The sequence below is a fragment of the Chiloscyllium punctatum genome, chromosome 51 (genome assembly GCF_047496795.1).
Source record: "Chiloscyllium punctatum isolate Juve2018m chromosome 51, sChiPun1.3, whole genome shotgun sequence".
Classification (NCBI taxonomy): Eukaryota; Metazoa; Chordata; class Chondrichthyes; order Orectolobiformes; family Hemiscylliidae; genus Chiloscyllium; species Chiloscyllium punctatum.
In genome coordinates, this window is record NC_092789.1 from 8,778,497 (window position 1) to 8,802,020 (window position 23,524).

General features: G+C 41.5%; 1 protein-coding gene across 2 annotated transcripts in view; it reads left to right on the forward strand.

Annotated features, from left to right (window-relative positions):
• Positions 1-22,946, forward strand: part of LOC140470495 (NACHT, LRR and PYD domains-containing protein 3-like) — a 108,933-nt gene extending 85,987 nt beyond the window's left edge. Inside the window, exons 7-12 of one of the 2 annotated variants that reach the window (XM_072566606.1) lie at positions 14,372-16,100; positions 18,061-18,147; positions 18,354-18,524; positions 18,696-18,866; positions 19,433-19,600; positions 19,768-22,946. In XM_072566606.1, coding sequence (XP_072422707.1) covers positions 14,372-16,100; positions 18,061-18,147; positions 18,354-18,524; positions 18,696-18,866; positions 19,433-19,600; positions 19,768-19,855 — 2,414 coding nt within the window. In that variant the 3' untranslated portion in view covers positions 19,856-22,946. The remainder of the gene's footprint in view (positions 1-14,371; positions 16,101-18,060; positions 18,148-18,353; positions 18,525-18,695; positions 18,867-19,432; positions 19,601-19,767) is intronic. The other variant, XM_072566607.1, reaches the window with a different exon arrangement.
• The last annotated feature ends 578 nt before the right edge of the window (positions 22,947-23,524 follow it).

The following is a 23,524-nucleotide window of genomic DNA, read 5'->3' on the forward strand; positions in this document are numbered from 1 at the left end:
TTCCCAAAATGCAGCACCTCACATTTATCTAAATTAAACTCCATCTGCCACTTCTCAGCTCATTGGCCCATCTGGTCCAGATCCTGAGGTAACCCTCTTCGCTTTCCACAACACCTCCAATTTTGGTGTCATCTGCAAACTTACTAACTGTACCTCTAATGCTCACATCCAAATCATTTATGTAAATGACCAAAAGCAGAGGACACAGCACCGATCCTTGTGGCACTCCACTGGTAAATAACCAGAATTGTACATAGATTACACAAAGTGCACAACCTTGCTGCAAATAAGAAAATCAACAGGGTTTAAACCTTGCTCCCAAAATCTGAATTCAAGACCCCAGTATCAAAAAGTTTCTCAATGACCTTAGATTTTCTCACCTTTTATTGGCATGACCCATGTTGCTCAGGGGCTAGAGCGATTCCACCCCAGAAGTTTAAAGGCCCTTCCAAAATGTGTTGCACATTTCTTGGATTTATCATTAATCCTAAATTCTGCTTCATAGAATAAAACTGCAAATCACACATATCCTTCAACAAAGAAAGTCTGCCATCCTCACCTGGTCTGACCTACATCTAACTCCAGAGTCACAGCAATGGTTGACTCTCAAATGCCTTCTGAAATGGCCAAGCAAGCCTCTCAGTTGTGTCAATTGCTACAAAGTCTCAAAAAATAAGTAAATCTAGATGGATGACTTGACATTGACGAAGGCTCTAGAAAAGACAGTGGCTGAAACAGCCTTGTTGATGCTGCAAAATCCTCCTTACCAACATCAAGGGGCTTGTGCCAAAATTGGGAGAGCTGTCTCGCATACTAGTCAAAACAGCAGCCTGATGTAGTCTTCCTTCTGAAATCATACCTTCAAGACAATGTCCCAGGCACCATCATCCCTACCCCTAGATATGTCCTGTCCTTCCAAAAGGGCAGACTCAGCAGTGGTGGTGGCACATTGATCTACAATCAGGAGGGAGTCTTCAACATTTAATCAGGACCCTATGAAGTCTCATGGTTTCAGGTTAACATAGACAAGGGAACCTCCTGCAGATTACCGCATACCAACCTCCCTCAGCTAACGAATAGGTACTCCTCCATGTTGAACCCCTCTTGGAGGAAGCACTGAGGATAGCAAGGGCGCAAAATTGTACTCTGGGTGGTGGATTTCAGTGTCCACCACCAGTAGTAGCTCAGCTGATGGAGCTCATTAGATCCTAAAATATCCACTGGAGTAGGTCTGGGTGGGTGCAGAGGGAACTAACAAGAGAGAAAAAAACGTACTTGAATGAATGAATTAAGGAATAAATGAATTTGCTTTATTGTTACATGTACTTGATTGAGTACAGTGAAATGTTTACAAGTCACTACATACAGTACCATTTTAGCTACAGAGGTACCTAGGTGCAGATTCTTGAGTACAAATTCTGAAAAGGTAAAGAAAGAAAAATTTTTTAAAAAGTCCAGCATTACAGAACGTCAACATTGTAAAATCACGGTCAAATTAGAATAAAGAAAGCTGCTATTAAAATTTCAGTGAAATGAATAAATTTTGAATATAAGGCTGTTCTTGGTGGTGGTGACCAAGGAATTGTCATTGATTTGTTGGATGAAGCCATTCAGTTCATTAATCTCAATGATGGAAGAATATTTGCCATCTTTACCTGGTCTCAGCCTACATGTGCCTCCACACCCACAGCAATGCAGCTGACTTGGAACTGTCCTCTGATTTGACCCAAAACCAACTACTCGGTTCAAAGACAATGAGGGACTGAAAACAAATGCTGGCCTTCCGAGTGACTGAAGATGTAGGGATGTTCTGCCAGAGGAAGTGATGGAGCCTGGTACACTTACACCACTTAAAAGGGATCTGGTTGGATACATCAATAGAAAGAGCTGAGAGGGATTTGGACAAAATGCTGGCAAATGGGATTAGAATAATTTAGGATATCTGGTCATCATGCACAAGTTGGATTGAAGGCTCTGTTTGTGTGCTGAACGTCTCTGGCTATAAATAAAAAAATTTAGAAATACAGAATTTGAGAGTTTCATGGCTCTGGAATCTAATGTGATCCCCCTCCACCCCCAACCTTTGGGATCCTGGACTACCATGATACTGAAGAAAATCTGCATGGTTCACAGACCAATGCCAAAGCCACCATAACGAGACCCAGACCAATGCTGACAAAACCCACTGCCAAAAGAAGTCCCAGGCCAGTCTTTGTAATAGAGGGCCCGGACCCACTCATCTTCAAAGCAGCTGTTGAAGTAGCCTCGTTGAAGAACCCACCAGGACATTGCCTGAGAAATGACCAGATCCACATGACATTCTCTACTGCGGCAGACTCACAAAGCTTCCTTCTTTTAGGGCATTTAATCTGACGTTGCTGCTCAGGATGTTGCTCTCATAGGACCCGAATTAATATTCACCATATTCACAGGAGTCCACAGCATGTACTTGATCTCGTCCTTATCAAACTGCCGACTGCAGATACATCTGTCTGTGACAGTATTGGTAAGAGTGATTACCACAGAGTCCTATGGAGATGAAATCCGGTTTTCACATTGTGAATAATCTCCATAGTGTTGTGTGACACGAGCACCGTGCTAATTAGAACAGGCTTTAAAAGATCTAGCAATTCTAGACTGGGCATCCATGAGGCACTGTGACATATCAACGGCAGCAGAATTGTACTCTAGCATATTTTGCAACCCTCACTGCCCAGTATATCCCCCACTTGACCATTACTATCAAGCCAGAGATTAACCCTGATTCAATGGAGACTGTAGGAGGGAATGCCAGGAGCAGGACCTGAAAATGAGATGTCTATCAGAAATGGGCTACCAAACAAGATTACTTGCATGTCAAACAGCATAAACAGCATAAGCAGCATAAGTGATAAACTGAGATAAATGATCCCATAATCAACAGATCAGATCAAAGCTTTGCACTGTTGCCCCATCCAGTTGACAGTAGTGGTGGACAATTAAATCACTCACTGGAAGAGCATGATAAAAGAACCAAGGCTGAAGCATTTACAACAATCTTCAGCCAGAAGTGACAAGTGGATGGTCCAACTCAGCTGCCTCTAGTGGGCCCAAACGTCAGAAAGGTCTGTTTTCAACCACTGAAGAAATGATTGGAGGGACTGGATACTGCAGAAGCTCTGGTCTGGCAATTGTACAGCAGACTTGTTCTATAGAACTTGTTGCAACCCTAGACTTGTTTACAAGTACAGTTACAATATTGGCACCTACTCAACAATGTGACCTAGGACCATTTGTCTTCAAGCGCTTCATCAATGATCTTCCCTCCATCAGAAGGTCAGAATTGGGGTTGTTCACCGATGATTGTGGAATGTTCAGCACCATTTGCGTTTCACGTGCTGAAGCAGTCAATTTCCAAACGTGACAAGACCTAGACAATATTCAAGGTTGCTCTGAAAAATGGCATGTAGCAGTCGTACCACACAAATGTCAGACAATTATCATCTCCCATAAAAGACAATCTACCTACCTTCTCCTGATTTTCAATAGCATTGCCATCAATAAATCCACTATTACCAGCACCCTCGGATTTACCATTGACCAGGAACTCAACTCAATGACCCATGTAAACACTGGTTACAAGAGTCGGTCAAAGGCTACTGTGTTGTGGACCAGGTCAGACCCCTTAAAATATTTTAAGAAGGTAACCTAGACCCTAACTTTTCTTATTTTAAAGACCAGTATGAAGTGGATATTCCAGGTGTGATGCAGCTGGTCAAACCATTTGGCTTTAAGCAAAATAGAATTAATTTAAACAATACATTGATTAGGGATAGTCAGCATGGCTTTGTGAGTGCGAAATCATTTCTCACTAACTTGAATGAGTTTTTTGAAGAAGTAACAAAGAGGATTGATGAGGGCAGAATGGTGGACGTGTTCGATATGGACTTCAGTCAGGTTCCTCATGATAGATGAGCTAGCAAGGATAGATCGCATTGAATACAGGGAGAACTAGGCATCTGGATACAGAACTGGCTCGAAGGTAGAAGAGAGAATGTGGAGGTCTGTGACCAGTGGTGTGCCACAAGAATCAGCGCTGGGACCATTGCTTTTTGTCATTTATATACAGTGTAAATGGTTGATTGGTTGTGGACAAGAAGGTATAGTTAGTAAGTTTGCAGAAGACACCAAAATTGGAGGTGTAGTGGACAGCAAAGAAGGTTACCTGAGAGTACAATGGGATCTTGATCAGATGGGTCAATGGACCGAGGAGTGGCAGATAGAGTGTAATAGAGATAACCGTGAGGTGCTGCATTTTGGAAAGACAAATCAGGGCAGGGCTGAATGATGAGGTCATGGGGAGTGTTGCTCAACAAAGGGACCTTTGGAGTCCACGTTCATAGCTCTTTGAAAATGGAGCCGCAGGTCGATAGGATAGAGAAGAAGGCGTTTGGTATGCTTTCCTTTATTGGATAGAGCATTGTGTATAAGGGTTGGGAGGTCATGTTCAAGGGCATTGGTTAGGCCACTTTTTAAATATTGTGTGCAATTCTGGTCTCCATCCTATCTGAAGGATATTGTGAAACTTGAAAGGGTTCAGAAAAGATTTACAAGGATGTTGCCAGAGTTGGAGGGTTTGAGTTATAGGGAGAGGCTGAATAGGCTGGGGCTGTTTTCCCTGCAGTGTTGGACCCTGAGGGGTGATCTTATAGAGATATGTAAAATGATAAGGGGAATCCATAGGATAAAGAGACAAGGTTCTGGGGTGGGGAAGTCCAGAAGTAGAGGGCTTAGGTTTTGGTTGCGAGGGTAAAACTTTACAAGCGACATAAGGAGCAACTTTTTCAAATACAGGATGGTGCGTGTTGGAATGAGCTGCCAGGAGAAATGGTTTAGGCTGGTACAATTACAACATTTAATTAGCATCTGGATGGGTGTATGAATAGGAAGTTTTCTATGGAGATGGGTCAAATACTGACAAATAGGACTAGATTTGTTTAGGATATCAGATCGGCATGAATGAGTTGGATCGAAGGGTATGGCTACAGTTGAAACAGGAACAAAAGAAAACAGAATTTAGAATAAATTTACTATTTGAAAACTAAACCAACTCAATACTGCAACTTAACTAAGGAGCTGTTCCAACTCCCACAACATCCCATAAACACACCCCTTGGCAAAAGGTAAATTCAAACACATGTTCTTACAGGCAGGAGAGATTTCAGACCTTGTTCATCCTAATCCAACACTGGCACCTCCACGTCATGGCTGCCGTTGACACTTTAAAAATTTACAAGAATTTGATTCCTTCACCTTTTGAAGAATTGAGATTCAATGACATGTGCCTTTGCGAGAAAATAGAAATTCTCCTTACCTATGTCTTACCTGGGCAATCATTCATCTTTAAAAGTGCCCAGATTCCAAATTTACCTACAATGGGAAACAAGCTTATGAAGGCAAACTGACAAGATACCTTAACACCTTTCTAGGTTTCAATCCTGTCACCTTATTCTCTATCCTGATAAAAGGGGAGCCAAAATACCTGTCCAGTCCAAGTATTAGATGAGTGAAACAGCTGTGAACAGCCTCCAATGCATTTACATTCTTCATTCCATAAGTAGACCACTACTGTACAAAGTACACAGGTTCCCTGTATAACTGAAAAATAGGTTTCTGGCATGTACGCTCCATTTCTGATTTATTGCAAGGGGAATGCATTTATTTATTCTGATTTCCCTCTGCACCTCAGAGCTCAGCAAACTGCTACTATTTAGATGCTCGGTTTTCTTATCTGCTAAAATTTCATACATTCTCACATCACGCTGTGTTTGCCAGAACATAGGCGAAGCAAGTGGGAAATCTGCTTGTAACGACCCTGTGTCATGAGCAAATTCAGCAATCATATGTTCAGTTCCTTCATCCTAGTGATTTATACAATTTGCAAAGCACTAGTCCCAATGGCAGAACAAGTGTTACATATTGTAACAGAGCATGTGCACCATTTGTATTGATTCTGTTACCTGTTCGTTTGCCAATTTTCTATCTGTCCCAATGTACTATCCACAGACCATATCATGTAACATTGAATGTTTGATTTAAGTATTGTAATGCTGCAGCCAGGTCTTTATAATGGTGTTCAGATTCTGCATATTTAATATATTTATGCTGTCAATTCAGATATATTATGAAAGCCGCATGCATTCACAACCACAGCCTTGTTGGTTGTTTTTGTTACCTCTGGCCTGAATTGCCTGTCACCTAACAAACTCTTTACCTTGCTGCAATGTTCATATCAATTCCCATTATTGCTATCTTTCATTCTTGCTTCATTTTATGAGATTTATCAGCTCTTTAAAAGCTGATTCTTGGACGGTGCAGCTTTGTTTGAAGTTGTGCAAACCTGTACATACCTGGCAGGATCCTGATACAGTATGAAATCCTGTAGACACCTGGCAGGAGTCTGACACTGAAATTCTCTGCGCCCACAACAGGAATGAGAGGCACTGTCAAACAGTGTGCAAAGCCAGCAAGATCCTGATGCCCTGGGAAACCCTGTACCCACTGTGAAACACTATCTGCACCCAGCAGGACCCTGACTACTGTGAAACCCGGCAAATGAAGTTAATATAGTTAAGTGTGAAGTCTTGCATTTTGGAAAGTCAAATCAAAGCAGGAGTTTAATGGTGAATGGTAGGGCTTTAAGGAGTGTCATGGAACAGAGGGACCTTGGAGTTCAGATGCAGTGGGTCTCTGAAAGAGGACTCACAGGTAGAGAGCTGTGAAGAAGGTCTTTAGCACACTGGCCTTCATCAGTCAAGAGATTGAGTCTAAAAGTTGGGAAGTTATGTTGCTGTTGTACAGGATGTTGGCGAGGCCGCACTTGGAGTATTGTGTTCAGCTTTGGTCACCTTGCCATAGAAAGGATGTTATTAAACTGGAAAGAGTGCAGAAGAAATTTACAAGGAAGTTGCCAGGACTCAAGGGTCTGAGTTGTAGGAAGAGGTTGGATAAGCTAGAACGTTTTTCTTTCGAGCATAGGAGCATGAGGGGAGATCTTACAGAAGTGCATAAGATCATGAGAGGTTTGAATAGGGTGAATGCACTCCGTCTTTTTCCCGAGAACGAGAGTACATCACTTTAAGATTAGAGAGGAAAGAATAAAAGGGAACCTTAGGGGCAATGTTTTTACAGAGTGGTACGCACTTAGAATGAGCTGCCGGCAGATGTGGTTGAGGCGTGTGCATTAACAACATTTAAAAAGTATTTGGAGAAATACATGGATAGGAAAGGATTATAAGGGTATGAGTCAAGTGCAGGGAAATGGGGTTAGTGTGGATGGACATTTTAGTCAACATGGACCAGTTTGGGCCAAATGACCTTCTCCGTGTGGTAGGACTGTGACTTTGTGACCCGTTGTGGACACCTGGCAAGATAATTTTGTTCATTTTGAGTCCATTTACTGAATATTATTATTAATGCTTTGCTATCTGTCAATATGAATACACATAGAGTACCTCAAGCTCCCTCATTCTTCCCTTTTCTTCTCTTATCCTTTTTATTTCCTTTTGACAACTGAGATTTGGGTAATAGCCCTGATAATAGTCCAGTAACTTGAAACAACAGCAATTTAACAACTCTTTCTACACTGTTCTCAAATCTACAGTGTGTTCTGTGTTGCAGATGAATTGGCCTTGTTCTGAATCAGCATTAATTTAACGTTTGACTGCTTGTAGTCTCTTCAATCCAAGTATAAACTATCCCCCAGATGAACCATCTTGCACTACCATGTATAGATCAAGGTGTGGGCATGCTTCTCATTACTTACTTACTAGGAGGATGACTATATTACAATTGCTGGCAGTGGAAATGTGGGTTCTGTAATTATTCTAGAACTGGAGGACTATGGAGATCTTTTCAGACTGCAGGACTGGAGTAAGTTACAGAGATAGGGAGCTTAGATTACTTACAGTGGGGAAACAGGCCCTTCGGGCCAACAAGTCCACACTGACCTGCCGAAGAGCAACCCACCCAGACCCATTCCCCTACATTAACCCCTTCTCCTAACACTGCGGGCAATTTAGCATCGCCAATTCACCTAACCTGCACATTTTTTGGACTGTGGGAGGAAACCACAGCACCCGGAGGAAACCCACGCAGACACGGGGAGAATGTGCAAACTCCACACACAGTCGCCTGAGGCAGGAATTGAACCCGGGTCTCTGGCGCTGTGAGGCAACAGTGCTAACCACTGTGCCACCGTGCCGCCCACGGCTGTCCCATGTCCACAGGTTGTTTTTGAAAAATATATAGAATCTTTGAACTGAAATGTTGTCAAATCAAGAGATAGCATTGAACAGTAAGTGCAAGTGAAATGAGTGAACATGTGAATTAAGATGTGTGGTTACTGATTGCCGATTCCTCCACATTTAAAGAAGGTGCATGTTGAGATGTGGACCAGGAGAGGATTCAAGGCTCAAGATAACAAAAAGACTCTGATGGATTTATCAGCAGATAGCAGCAGTTCATCCCTGTATTACAAACATGAAGGTTAACAGCGTAGGAAATTACGTGGGTCTGAAATTTGCGGGAATGGTACTTGGAATGCAACCTACACATGCTGTCATTTTATGACTTTTCTATGACACAGATATCTGTGTGAGCTTCCAAAGTCTCATTGAACTAGCAATGGAAATTCTATCCACCCACAGGCTGCTTCTCTTCCAAACATATTACCGGATAACCTACCCAAAGTCTGTCTCAATTATATGTGTAAGGAGACACTCAAATGTTCCAAACTAAAATATTATTCCAGAAAGGAAAAAAGATTGAGAGAGAGGAGTAAAAACACCCATGTATAAGCATAGAATTTAAGGCTATATAAGGAGAAAAACTAAGATGTACGACATTGCAAAGGGGAGCAGCACATTAGAAATTTGGGAACTTCTAAACTTGGGTTCCCAAAAACAAATAAAAAAGAGCAAAGGTAAATCATGGAAGAAAACTAAGTGCAAAATGTAAAACTGAATAGCAAAAGCGTCTTTAAGTGTTTAAACAGAAGACAATAGCTTAAATGAGGAGGAAAAATGAAGTCTGCAGAAAGTAGGAAATCATGGACCAGTTAGTTCAATATGTGTTCATCAGAATCAACCAGGCTTTCTAAAGGGTAAATCATAATTGACTGATTTTGCGAGAGTTCCTATAATAAGTTTGCATCACAGCTGGTTAGGCTGTTTAAAAAGGTGTTCAGCACGCATGCCTTTATTGCTTAGTCTCTTGAGTAAAGGAGTTGGGAAAAAGTGAGGACTGCAGATGCTGGAGATTAGAGTTGAAAAGTATGGCACTGGAAAAGCACAGCAGGTCAGACAGCATCCGAGGAGCAGGAGAATTGACATTTCAGGCATCAGCCCTTCATCAGGAAAGTGGGTGTTTTGGGAGGTGGAAGGGAGGTGCGAGATAAATAGAAGGGTGGGGTAGGGGTGAGGTAGCTGAGAAGATGATAGGTCCATGCAGATTGGGAGGGATGAAGGTGATAGGCTGGAGGGGAGGGAGAAGCAGATAGATGGGAAGGAAGATGGACAGGTAGGACAGTTCAAGAGGGCAGTGTGGAGTTGGAAATATTATTAAGCTAGAGAGGATTCAGAAGGGATGAACCAGGATGTTGCTAAGTATGGTAGGTTTGACTTACAAAGAGAGGCTGAATAGGCTTGGACTTTTTTCACTGGAGTGTAAGAGGTTGAGAAGTGACCTTATGGAAGTGTATGAAATCATAAAAGGTGTATATAGGCTTTTACCTAGATAGGGACTGGAAGACGAGGGGCATGTTTTTAAGATGAGAGGAGAGAATCTTTTTTAAAAAGAGAGGCAAATCTTTTTACAGAGGGTGGTTTGAGTGTGGAATGTACTTCCTTCAGAAGTGGTGGATGTGGACACAGTTGCAATGTTTCATAGACACTTAGCAAAGCACATGAATACAAAAGGTTTGGAAGGATATGGGCCAGGAGCAGGAGGGTGGGACTAGTTTAGTTTGGCAGTGACTGGTTGGACCGAAGGGTCTGTTTCCATTCTATATGACTCTGGATAACAAACAAAGTGAATAATTGGGATTCTGTAGGTCTAGTATTTGGACTTCCAGAAGACATTTGATAAGGTGCGCCATAAAAGGTTTAAACTCATGGTGGAATCACATGGGGGTTAGGGCTAATTTATTAGCTTGGAAACAAGAATGGCTAATCCACAGCAAGCAGAAAGTCTAGATAAATGGGGTTTTTTTTCTGGTTAGCAAGACTTAACTCGTGGTGTACCACAAGATTTGGTCAACGGGCCCTAACTATTTACAAACTATCTTGACAACTTAGATGCATGGATAAAAAAGTAAGAAGGCTATATTTCGGCCACACTAAAATAGATGGGAAACTTAGAATGAAGAAAGAAGATTTTTATGAATGGATATGGGTGAATTAAGTGAAAGGACCAAACTTTGACAGATGAAGCTGAACATGGATAAGTGTGAGGTTATCCATTTTGATCAGGAGAATAGAAAGTCAGATTATTATCTAAATTGAGAGAAACTTAAGGAAAACTCAGTTTTTTTTTTCTCTCTGGAGCAGCGAAGGTTGAAGAGAGACTTGATGGAAATATATTAAACCATGCGAGACATAGATAGGCTTGACGGTCAGAATCTTTTTCCCAGAGTTGAAATGACTATAAGTAGGGGCATGCACTTAACGTGAGGGGGAAAGTTCAAAGGAGACGAGTGGGGCAAGATTTTTACACAGATATGTCAGTGTATGGAATGCGCTGCCCGGGGTGGGGGTGGAGGCAGATACAATAGGGGCCTTTAAGAGACTTTTAGTTAAGCTCATGAATCTTGAAGGGAATGGAGGGATGTGGACCAAGGACAGGCAGATGGGATTAGTTTAATTTTGTATCATGTTCAGCACAACATTGTGCACCAAAAGGCCCATTCCTGTGCTGTAGTGTTCTATGTTCGAGTGCTTATGTAGCCCCATTCCAGGTTACTGAGGGAAGTGAGAGAGGAAATAGCTAGGGCCTTAACAGATATCTTTGCAGCACGGGTGAGGTACTGGAGGACTGGAGAATTATTAATGTCCCTTTGTTTAAGAAGAGGAGCAGGGATAATCCAGGTAATTATAGACTGGTGAGCATGATATCGGTGGTAGGGAAGTTGCTGGAGAAGATACTAAAAGATAGCATCTATTCCCATTTGGAAGAAAATGAACTTATCAGTGATAAGCGACATGGTTTTCTGCAGGGAAGGTCATGTCTTACCCACATAATAGAATTCTTTGAGGAAGTGACAAAGTTGATTGATGAGGGAAGGGTTGTAGGTGTCATGTACATGGACTTCAGTAAGGCATTTGATAAGGTTCCCCATGGTAGGCTGATGGAGAAAGCAAAGTCGAATGGGGTCCAGGGTGTACTAGTTAGAGTGATAAGAATTGGCTGGGCAACAGGAGAAAAAGAGCAGTAGTGGAAGGGAGTTTCTCAAGATGGAGAACTGTAACCAGAGCTGTTCTACAGGGATCCATGTTGGGAACATTGTTAAAAATCACACACTAGGTTATAGTCCAACAGGTTTAATTGGAAGCACACTAACTTTCAAAGCACCACTCCTTCATCAGGTGGAGGACACAAATTGTAAGACACAGAATTTATAGCAAAATTTCTTTAAATTTTGTCTTACAATTGTGTCCTCCACAACCACCTGATGAAGGAGCGGCGCTCTGAAAGCTAGTGTACTTCCAATTAAATCCATTTGACTATAACCTAGTGTTGTGTGTCTTTTAACTTTGCACACCCCAGTCCAACACCAGCATCTCCAAATCATGGGAACATTGTTGTTTGTGATATACATAAATGATCTAGAGGAAGGTATAGGTGGTCTGATTAGCAAGTTTGCAGATGACACCTAAGATTGATGGAGAAGCAGATAGTGAAGGAGACTGTCGAGGAATACAGCAGAATATGGATAGATTGGAGATTTGAACGAAGAAATGGCAGATGAAGTTCAATCCAGGCAAATGCGAAGTGATGCATTTTGGAAGAGCGAACTATATAGTAAATGGAAAAGTCTTGGGGAAAATTGATGTACAGAGAGATCTGGGTGTTCAGGTCCATTGTTCCCTGAAGATGGCAACACAGGTCAATAGAGTGGTCGAGAAGGCATACGGCATGCTTTCCTTCATTGGACAGGGTATTGAGTGAAAGATATGGCAGGTTACGTGACAGTTGTATAAGACTTTGGTTCATCCACATTTGGAATACCGCGTACAGTTCTGGTTGCTACTGTACCAAAACGATGTGGATGTTTTGGATTGGGTGCAAAAGAGGTTCACCAGGATGTTGCCTAGTATAGAGGGTGCTAGCTCTAAAGAGAGGTTTATTTTCATTAGGATTAGGATTATTTTCATTAGAAAGATGGAGCTTGAGGGGGAACCTGATTAAAGTCTCCAAAATCATAAGAGGTATACACAGGGTGGATCGCCAGAAGCTTTTTCTCAGAGTGTCGGACTCAATTACTAGGGTCACGGGTTCAAGGTGAGAGTGGAAAAGTTCAAGGGAGATATGCATGGAAAGTTCTTTACACAGAGGCTGGTGGGTGCCTGGAACATGTTGCCAGTGGAGGTGGTAGAGGCAGAGGCAGAGGCAGGCACAATAGAGTCATTTAAGATGCATGAATTGGCAGGAAGCAGAGGGATACAGATCCTTAGAAAATAGGTGACAGGTTTAGAAAGAGGATCTGAATCGGCGCAGGCTTGGAGCGCTGAAGGGCCTGTTGCTGTGCTGTAATTTTTCTTTGTTCTTCTGGGTGTCCTCATGCATGAATCATAAGAAACGTGTATGTGGATACAGCAGATAATGAGAGAGGCAAATGGAATAGACAGGGTAGATAGATATAAGCTTTTTCCTTCGATGACAGATTCAATAATAAAAGGTCACATGTTCGAGGTAAGAGGTGAAAAGTTTAAGGGGGATATACGCGGCAAGTACTTTATACAGAGGGCGGTAGGTGCCTGGAACACATTGCCAGCAGAGGTAGTACTCATTTAAGATGCATCTGGATAGATGCATGAGGAGGTGGGGATTCAGATGCTGAGGAATTGGGCAATATGTTTAGACAGTGGATTTAGGTCAGCTCAGGCTTGGAGGGATGAAGCACCTGCTCCTGGGCTGTAAATTTTCTTTGTTCTCTTTGTTCTTTGGAATTTTGGCATGTATTGCTAAAGGAATAAAATGTAAAAGTCAGAAAGCATTGCTGCATCTGTTGAAGGCATTAATGAGACCTCATCTGGAGTAATGCATACAACTTTGGTCACCTTACTTTATGGATATATTTTACTTGGAGCACTCCAGAGAAGGTTCACCAGATGGATTTCAGATAGGTGAGGTTTGTCTTATGAAGGCAGATTGAGCAGTACAAGTATATTATCCGGAATTAGAAAAATGAGAAGAGATCTAATTGACGTGATACTAAAGGGGATTGTCAAAATACATTGAGAGGATGCTTCCTTGTGGGCAATCTAGAATGAGAGGTCATAGTTTTAGGATACATGTAGCACAATTAAAACCGCGATGAGCAGTCAACATAATTCTGGATTAGTGGTGCTGGAAGAGCACAGCAGTTCAGGCAGCATCCAAGTAGCGTCAAAGCTACTTGGATGTTGCCTGAACTGCTGTGCTCTTCCAGCACCACTAATCCAGAATCTGGTTTCCAGCATCTGCAGTCATTGTTTTTACCTAGTCAACATAATCGAAGACCCCTTCCAACCCAGTATTGCTCTTCCATCAGGCAGGAGATACAAAAGTTTGAAAACACATACCAATAGACTCAAGCACAGCTTCTTCCCTGCTGTTTTCAAACTTATGAACAGACCTCTCAATATTCAAGTGAATTTTTCCCCACACATTCTGTGCAGCTGTGACATTGTATTCTGCAATGTTTCTCTGATGTATTTATGTAAGCTATTTGTTTGGTTAGCATGCAACACAATACTTTTCTCCGTATCTTAGTACATGTGACGATAGTGAATCAAATCACCAAATCAATTACTTCTCTCGAATGATTGAAAATCAACGGAATTCACAATCCTAGAGTGAGGTAGATGCAGGGACAGTGAATAAATTAGGAGATTAAGAAAGAAAATCATATTTGTTCAAATTTCCATGATCAGTAGAAATTTGAATCAAATCTTTTTTGCCATCACTGACTCAATTGAGATTTCAAAAACATTTACATTTCTAGACCCACTTGGGTTAAATCTGTGACTTAAATTTTGTAACATTTCATCATGTCATGAAAGAGTATTGAGAACTACTTTTAATAACATTGCAACTAACATTGAGAATCACTTCCTCCCTGTTCGAATTACAGTTCTTCAACAGAAACACAAGGAGACACTACGGATCCAAACAGAAACGCTGAGAGTGAACACGATCCAAATAAAAGAGAAAGTGAAGACTTTCCAGCTGGTTGATCGGTATGCTGAGCTAACGATCATTGCTACTGTTCGGGATCGAACCCTTGTAGAACATGAACTGCTGGCAAGAGGCCGAGACCATGAAGAGTGGAGAGAGAAACACCTCTGGAGAGAACTGGAAAAAATCAAAACTGATCAGTTGTTCCAGAGCAACTTTTCCCAGAAAAAGTTCATTTCTGGGAAAACCGTGGCAGTGAGTGGGGTCCCAGGAATTGGAAAAACAACAATGCTACAAAAGATTGTTTGTGACTGGGCCACCGGGAAAATCTACCAACACTTTGAATTTGTTTTCTATTTCAAGTTCCGAGATTTGAACACTATTAACTGTAGTATAAACCTGAAGAATCTGATACTGGAACAGTATCCTTATTTTGAGAATGTTCTGGGAAATCTTTGGAAGAAGCCAGAGAATTTACTGTTTATATTTGATAGTTTGGATGAATTCAGGGAGAGGATAGATTTTTCTGACAATCTGAGGCCTCAGTCTGTATGCACAGATCCCGAATATTGGTGTGAAGTGTCTGACATTGTATATAGTTTAATCCAACACAAGCTGCTTCCAGGGTGCTCAGTGTTGGTGACCACTCGTCCGACTGACTTAGTTTTATTGGAAAAGGCTGAAATCAGTATGTGGGCTGAAATCCTGGGATTTGCTGATGATGATCGGAAGGAATATTTCAACAAGTTTTTTGAAGATCAGACAGTGGCAGCAGCTATTTATAACCACCTGAAGGAGAACGAAATCTTGTACACCATGAGCTATAACCCTTCGTACTGCTGGATCCTCTGTCTATCACTGGGTCCCTTCTTTGCACAATGTGACAGGAAACAACAAAAAGTTCCCAAAACCATAACCCAACTGTATTCCTACTATATTTACAACATTCTGAAACACCATTGCCGAGAGATCAAAAACCCCCGTGATGTGTTACTGAAGCTCGGTGAGATGGCCTTCAAAGGAATCTCTGAGAAAAAGATTGTCTTTAGAAATGGAGAGTTGATCCAATACGATCTACAACCTTCTCAGTTCCTGTCTGGGTTCCTGATGGAACTTTTGGAGAGAGATGATTCAGTCCAGAGTGTAATTTACACATTCCCACACACCACCATCCAAGAGTTTGTAGCTGCACTTGCACAATTCCTGACTCCAGATCCCACGGACATTCAGAAACTCCTCAGCATTGCTTACAGTGAGGCAGATGGCCGTTATCAGATATTTCTCCGTTTTGTTATTGGTCTGACCTCCCCACAGTCAGCTTGCCCCCTGGAGGAATTTCTGGGTCCATTTCTTCATCAGACAACCTGCCGAGTGATTGACTGGGTGAAGGATATGGCTGAAGGACAGGTTCGAAATACAAGGAGCAACATTGGTAAAAGGGACTTTCTGAACATATTGCAGTACCTCTTTGAATCTCAGAATAAAGCATTAATTTGGACCACAGTGAGATCCATGGAAACATTCGCATTTAGTAGATTGCAACTGACACCAGTTGACTGCTTTGTTCTGTCACATGTCATTGGACTGTGTGAAACAATAAAACTTCTTGATCTCGAGAACTGTTATATTCAGCATGAAGGACTGCAGCAACTTGCCTCAGTACTGTACAAATGCAGGGAGCTGAGGTAAGGTTTTTTTAACTCTTTTGGATAAGTTGTAGAATAATCATGTGATGTTCACTTTCGTTCTCCATGGATACATTTTACTGAAAGCAGAGATAAACTGATTGTTTTACATGGGTTATATTTGTGCTCAATCACTTTGTAACTCGGTTCATAACTGAACATGTGAAACTGATTTTTCAGAACAATTAGAAAGTTTGCCCAAAAGGCAATGGTCCATTTAAATTAAATTGTATTAAGTACAGTTGAAAAATGGACAGGAAATAGGAATATTACATGGCTAAATAACAATTAATTTAAAATATATTCCACATCTCCAATTTTAAGTAGAAACAATGGGAACATAACTTTATAAAATGGTTTGATATTTATTGCTGTGTTTTTAATTGTCTTGTTGGAAGGGTGAGGGCTAAAAAGAGAAAGCGATGGCCTATTGATATTATTATTTGACTGTTAACCCAAAGATGCAGATAATATATGGGGGGACCCAGCTTCAAATCACACCATGGCAGACGTTGGAATTTGCATTAAATATGTTCACAGCGCCTAGCACTGCTGCCTCACAGCGCTTGAGACCCGGGTTCAATTCCCGCCTCAGGCGACTGACTGTGTGGAGTTTGCACGTTCTCCCCGTGTCTGCGTGGGTTTCCTCCGGGTGCTCCGGTTTCCTCCCACAGTCCAAAGATGTGCAGGCCAGGTGAATTGGCCATGCTAAATTGCCCATAGTGTTAGGTAAGGGGTAAATGTAGATGTAGGGGTATGGGTGGGTTACGCTTCGGCGGGGCGGTGTGGACTTGTTGGGCCGGAGGGCCTGTTTCCACACTGTAAGTAATCTAATATCTGGAATTAAAGAGCTTAATGACGACCATAAGTCCATTGTTGATCGTCAGAAAACTCCTCTGGTCCACTAATGTCCTTTCGGAAAGGAGACTGCTGCCCTTACCCGCTCTGCTGTACACGTGACTTCAGACCCACAGAAATGTGGGTACCTCTTAACTGTCCTCTGGGCAATAAATGATAGTCCAGCCAGTGACAACCACATTCTATAAATGAAAAAAGAACAAATATTGGGAAAATATGACATGTTTCAGCTCTAAGTCTATATAATTATTGGATTTATTTACTTTCCTAAACTAAAATACATTTGGGAGTTTTAAGTATACAGGTATAATGGCTCGTGATGCATTGTCCCAGGATTTCAGACATACACCAGCTAGCATTGGAGCCTCATGCATTGTGAGTATATACTGACTAGAATGGGGAAGTGAATCTGGCAATCACCCTTTATCCAGACCTGCATGTGAGATGCCGATCACAGAGGCAACTTCTGAAAATTTTCCAATAACTGTCAAGGCAGCTGTACCCGAAATACATGTATAACCATTCTAACGGGACCAGAATAACATTGTCCTGATGCAGTTTTGAACTTGCGGAACTGGGCACATTTAAAACACATACTGGGAAAATGAACAACCTTTGTAAGATAAAATCCTCAATAATAAGCTTGAAGCAACAGTTTGCTCCATTTCTCAATGTAACACAAGCCTCAGTTATTTTAAAGGTCAAATACTTTTTATAATTAAATTCAGAGATGCTCACGTGACCCAATAAATCTCCTATTTAAGGAACAACAGATATTAAACATGTCTGTGAACAATGCAGGCATCGGTCACCAAAGCGCACTGAACTCTGTCTGCTCAACGAGATAAAGTTTGGTCATAGGAAGTCATACTGGACTGAAGGATATTAAACAACTTCACATGGATAGGACAATATGATGCAACACTGTCATAGATGGTGCTTGAACATTTTGAGAACTGAACAGCATAGAACAGTTCGTCAGTGACATGAAAATCTGAGTATTAATTTCCTTAAGTTTGTTCAATGTTTTACAGCTGAGAGCAAAATAACATCAGAGGCAGAATTTCATTCACAGTGTTTCTCATGATTTCTTTGTGTTTAGATTGAGGAACAATGATCTGGGGAATCCAGCAGTGAAACTGTTGTCTGAAGCGCTGAGGAGCTCAGATTGTCAAATAGAAAAACTGCAGTAAGCATCAAATTGTGCATGATTTTTCCGAAGCAGGATATCTAATAATGTACATTATCACCAGTTGGAAGGTTATTAATAGCTACTGCCCTTCATTCTTAACATCTGAATTCCATTCTGTCCATCTGTATTAGTATCAATAATAATGTTAACAATAAACACCAAGGACGTACACTTCTGTTATTCCTATCTGTTTTGATCACTAGGCTGAATGATAATCACCTCACAGCTTCCTGTGCCCAGGATCTTGCCTCAGCTCTCAGTACAAACCAGTCATTGATAAGTCTGAATCTGGGTGAAAATAAATTCGGAGATTTTGGAGTAAAACGACTGTTTGGGGTTCTGAGGAATGTGAACTGCAAACTGCAGGAACTGGTGTAAGTACCAGACAGAGAGATTGTATTTAGAGTAACTGGAGGTCTAACACGAAGCATTATTATCATTATGAATCATAAAGTTTTGAGCAAACAATGGGAATTATCCTAATTTATGTTATTTGTTTCTCTCGCTCTCCATTACCCACTTTTCCCAACCCTCCATATTCCCAGGCTGCATGATAATCGTCTCTCACATTCTTGTATCGAAGAACTCACGTACGCACTCATTACAAATCAGTCATTGACTGTTCTAAACCTTGGTAACAATAAACTGGGAGATGCAGGAGTGAAACTGCTATGTGTGGCATTGAATAACCCAACATGCAAAATTCTGGAATTGGGGTAAGAATTGGATTCTTGTGTTTATCTTCTCTAATAGAATCATATGGGAATCCCTGGCTGGATTCAATACCACTCTTGTTCCTTTTTATTGTTAGTCTAAGCTACTGATCCTAAATGGTAAAGGATGGCCACATTAGGTCTTTGGCCAAGGAAAGGTTCAATTGTGATAAACAAATAGAATTGTAACTTGGTACTTCATAGCTAGTCGCAAATCATGAAAATAAAAAAGAATCTGAGGTAATACGTCAGGCTATACTTCAAAGTACACCTAGCTTCTACTGAAGCATTATGGTTACAGCTTAGAAACAACTAACAGCTCGATAGCTCCTCCCAGGAACAAAGTTAAAAATCTCACAACACTAGATTATAGTCCAACAGGTTTAATTGGAAGCACTAGCTTTTGGAGAACTTCTCCTTCATTAGGTGGTTGTGAGCCTGGTGTTCTGTGATCCCATTGGTGTTATTAGATAATCATTGGGAGTTTTGTCTAAATCTTGCTATTATTCATGTTCTCTCTCTCTCTCTCTCTCTCTCTCTCTCTCTCTCTCTCTCCTTCTGGTGTGTAGTCTGTGGGGTGCCAGTCTCTCAGATTCTTGTACTAAGGATCTTGCGAGTGCTCTCAGTACAAACCAGACACTGACCACTCTGAAATTGGGAACGAATCTCTTCACAGACCAATCTGTCCCAGCCATCAGCCATCTCATTCTGAACTGCAGGAGTTTGGAGCGGATTGAGTGAGTCTTTATAACGTTCAATGTAATGAATAACATATAAGTAGGATTCATTCCCTTCTGGACTGTATTTGTTTGTAGTTGTTGTTGAGCTATTAACCCATATTTCTCTTTTCTTGACTGTTTAGCTCCCTAGTTTTAATTCCTAAAACATCTTTAATCTGTTTCAGACTGTGGGAAAACCAATTCACTCCAACTGGAAAGAGACACCTGGAGTCAATGCGGGAATCCAGGCGCAAACTGAAGGTGGTCGTGTGAACATTTCAGTTTATAAACAACTGTGCTGTCAACAATTTCACTGTGCTAGAAGACCCGTGTCCGTGTTCCTGGATTAGAACATGATGTGGTGTATATGGATTTCAGCAAGGCATTCAGTAAAGTTCCCTACAGTAGGCAATTGTACAAAATGCGGAGGAATGGGATTGTGGGAGATATAGCAGTTTGGATCAGTAATTGGCTTGCTGAAAGAAGACAGAGGGTGGTGGTTGATGGGAAATGTTCATCCTGGAGTCCGGTTACTAGTGGGGTACCGCAAGGGTCGGTGTTGGGTCCACTGCTGTTCATCATTTTTATAAACGACCTGGAAGAGGGCATAGAAGGGTGGGTTAGTAAATTTGCAGATGACACTAAGGTCGGTGGAGTTGTGGATAATGACGAAGGGTGTTGTAGGTCACAGAGAGATATACATAAGCTGCAGAACTGGGCTGAGAGGTGGCAAATGGAGTTTAATGTGGACAAGTGTGAGGTGATTCACTTTGGTCGGAGTAACTGGAATGCAAAGTACTGGGCTAATGGTAAGATTCTTGGTAGTGTAGAAGAGCAGAGAGTTCTCATTGTCCATGTACACAGATCCTTGAAAGTTACCACCCAGGTTGACAGGGTTGTTAAGAAGGCATACAGTGTTTTAGGTTTTATTAATAGAGGGATCGAGTTCTGCAACCATGAGGTAATGCTGCAGCTGTATAAAACTCTGGTGCGGCCACACTTGGAGTATTGTGTACAGTTCTGGTCACCGCATTATAAGAAGGATGTGAAAGCTTTGGAAAGGGTGCAGACGAGATTTACTAGGATGTTGCCTGGTATGGAAGGAAGGTCTTACGAGGAAAGGCTGAGGGACTTGAGACTGTTTTCATTAGAGAGAAGAAGGTTGAGAGGTGACTTAATAGAGATATTTAAGATAATCAGAGGTTTAGATAGGGTGGACGGGTAGAGCCTTTTTCCAAGAATGGTGACGGCGAGCACAAGGGGGCATGGCTTTAAATTGAGAGGTGATAGATATAGGACAGATGTCAGAGGTAGTTTCTTTACTCAGAGAGTAGTAAGGGTATGGAATGCTTTGAATGCAACGGTAGTAAATTCGCCAACTATAAGTACATTAAAGTCTTTATTGGACAAGCATATGGACGTACACGGAATAGTGTAGGTTAGATGGGATTCAGATTGGTATGACAGGTCGGTGCAACTGTGCTGTAATGTTCTATGTTTTATGTGTTCAGTTTTTGGTTGTCTTGGTATAGGAAGCATATTATTAAATTGGAAAGAGTGTAAAAGAAATTTATCAGGCTTTTGCCAGGACTCAAGGGTCTGAGTTATAGGGAGAAATTAGACAAGCTAGGATTTCTTTCCTTCCAGCGTAGTGGGAGACTGGGGGGAGGGGGGGGAGTGGCGGAGGGTGGTATCTCCTGGAAGTGTATAAGATTAATAGAGGTATGGATAGGATGAATGCAGTCTTTTTCTCAGAGTTGGAAAATCAAAGACTTGAGGGCATCAGTTTAAGATTAGAGAGGAAAGAATAAAAGGGAACCTGCAGGGCAACATTTTTACAGGGGATAGTACACATATGGAAGGAGCTGCCAGAGGTGGGTACATAAGCAACATTTGGAGAAATACATGGATAGTAAAGGATTACAAGGATATGGGCCAAGTGCAGGGAAATGGGTTAGCATTCATGGACATTTGGTCAGTGTGAACTGTTTCGGGCCAAAGGGCCTGTCTCCGTGATGTCGGACCCTATGACTCTAAGATAGCCGAGACCCGAACTTTTTCTTATTTGAGGGGTGAATGTGATGTGCTGTGTTCCAGATACAAAACTAAACAGTAATAGATTGTTTTACTACTAAACAGTTACTGTTTCAATATTGTAACATCCCATAAACACACCTTTGGCAAAGGCAAATTCCCAAAACAGATTAGCTCAGATGCAGTTCTCCAATCCAGGAGAAAAGACAATTTTGAGATAAAACTCAGCGTATCAGCTGAGAGATAATCACTGCTGTCAACACGCCTGAGATTCCATCAACAACTGCTGAAAACTAAATAAAAATCCTTGATCTGAGATACCTTGACAACACCCACTCAGTCTGCTTCTATTGTTCCAACTTTAAATAAACACCCCAAGGCCTCAAGTTATTTATCTTCTCAAGAGACTGCTCTCTACCTGTCCTCCTCTAATCCATCTTTTAAATGGAGCCAGGACAAAACATACCACAGGCTCATCACACTTGTGAGTCGCTACCTCCAATTTTATTAAAATGCTATAAGTAAACACCACAAATGTTTCTTTCCTGTATGAAATGTGTTACATGCTTGTATTTACATATTTTATTATTTACTTTAACTTTCTCAAATTGAACTTGTTACAATGCTGGACATAAATTCTTTAAGGGTGTTTTGTTCATTGAAACAGTTTAATTCTAGTTCTGGTTAATGCTCATCCGTGCTTGGCATTTGTTCTCATTGTGGCTTTGGATAAGTGGTTTAGTGAGAGCAAAATGTTGCAGATGCTGCAAATCTACAATTAAAAAATAATACACTGCAAACAGTCTACTCCAATTAACTGTTGCAAAAATATTTGCATCATCTATAACTACAGGTGAGGTGCCTGATGACTGGAGGGTGACTCATCTTGTACCTTTGTTTAAGAAAGATTGTCAGGAGAAACCGGGGACCGATGGACCAGTGAGTCTGACTTCAGTTGTGGGTAAATGTTTGGAGGTGATCCCTTATGAATATTTAGAAAGAGGCAAAAACTTATTTGGGATAGTCAGCACGGTTTTGTGCAAGGAACATGTACATAGATCTTTGAAGGTTGCCACTCAGGTGGATAGAGTTTGTAAGAAGGCCTATGGAGTATTATCGCTCATTAGCAGAGGGATTGAATTCAAGAGTCGTGAAGTGATGTTGCAGCTGTACAGGACTTTGGTTAGGCCACAGTTGGAGTACTGTGTGCAGTTCTGGTCGCCTCACTTTAGGAAAGATGTGGAAGCTTTGGAGAGGGTGCAGAGAAGATTTACCAGGATGTTGCCTGGAATGGAGAGTAGGTCGTACGAGGATAGGTTGAGAGTTCTCGGCCTTTTCTCGTTGGAACGGCGAAGGATGAGGGGTGACTTGATAGAGGTTTATAAGATGATCAGAGGAATAGATAGAGTAGACAGTCAGAAACTTTTTCCCCGGGTACAACAGAGTGTTACAAGGGGACATAAATTTAAGGTGAAGGGTGGAAGGTATAGGGGAGATGTCAGGGGTGGGTTCTTTACCCAGAGAGTGGTGGGGGCATGGAATGCGCTGCCCGTGGGAGTGGTAGAGTCAGAATCATTGGCGACCTTTAAGCAGCATTTGGATAGGTACATGGATGGGTGCTTAATCTAGGTTAGAAGTTCGGCACAACATCGTGGGCCAAAAGGCCTGTTCTGTGCTGTATTGTTCTATGTTCTATGAACATCATGTCTCACAAAATTGATTGAATTTTTTGAGGAAATTACCAAAAAGATTGATGGGAGAGCAGTATTTTATTTGTTGTTTATTTGAATTTTAATCAGGCTTTTTGAGAAGGTTCCGCATGATAGAATAATTAGTAAAATGAGGTAATGTGGGATCCAGGATGACCTTGCCAATTAGATACATAATTGGTCAAAGACAGAGTAATAG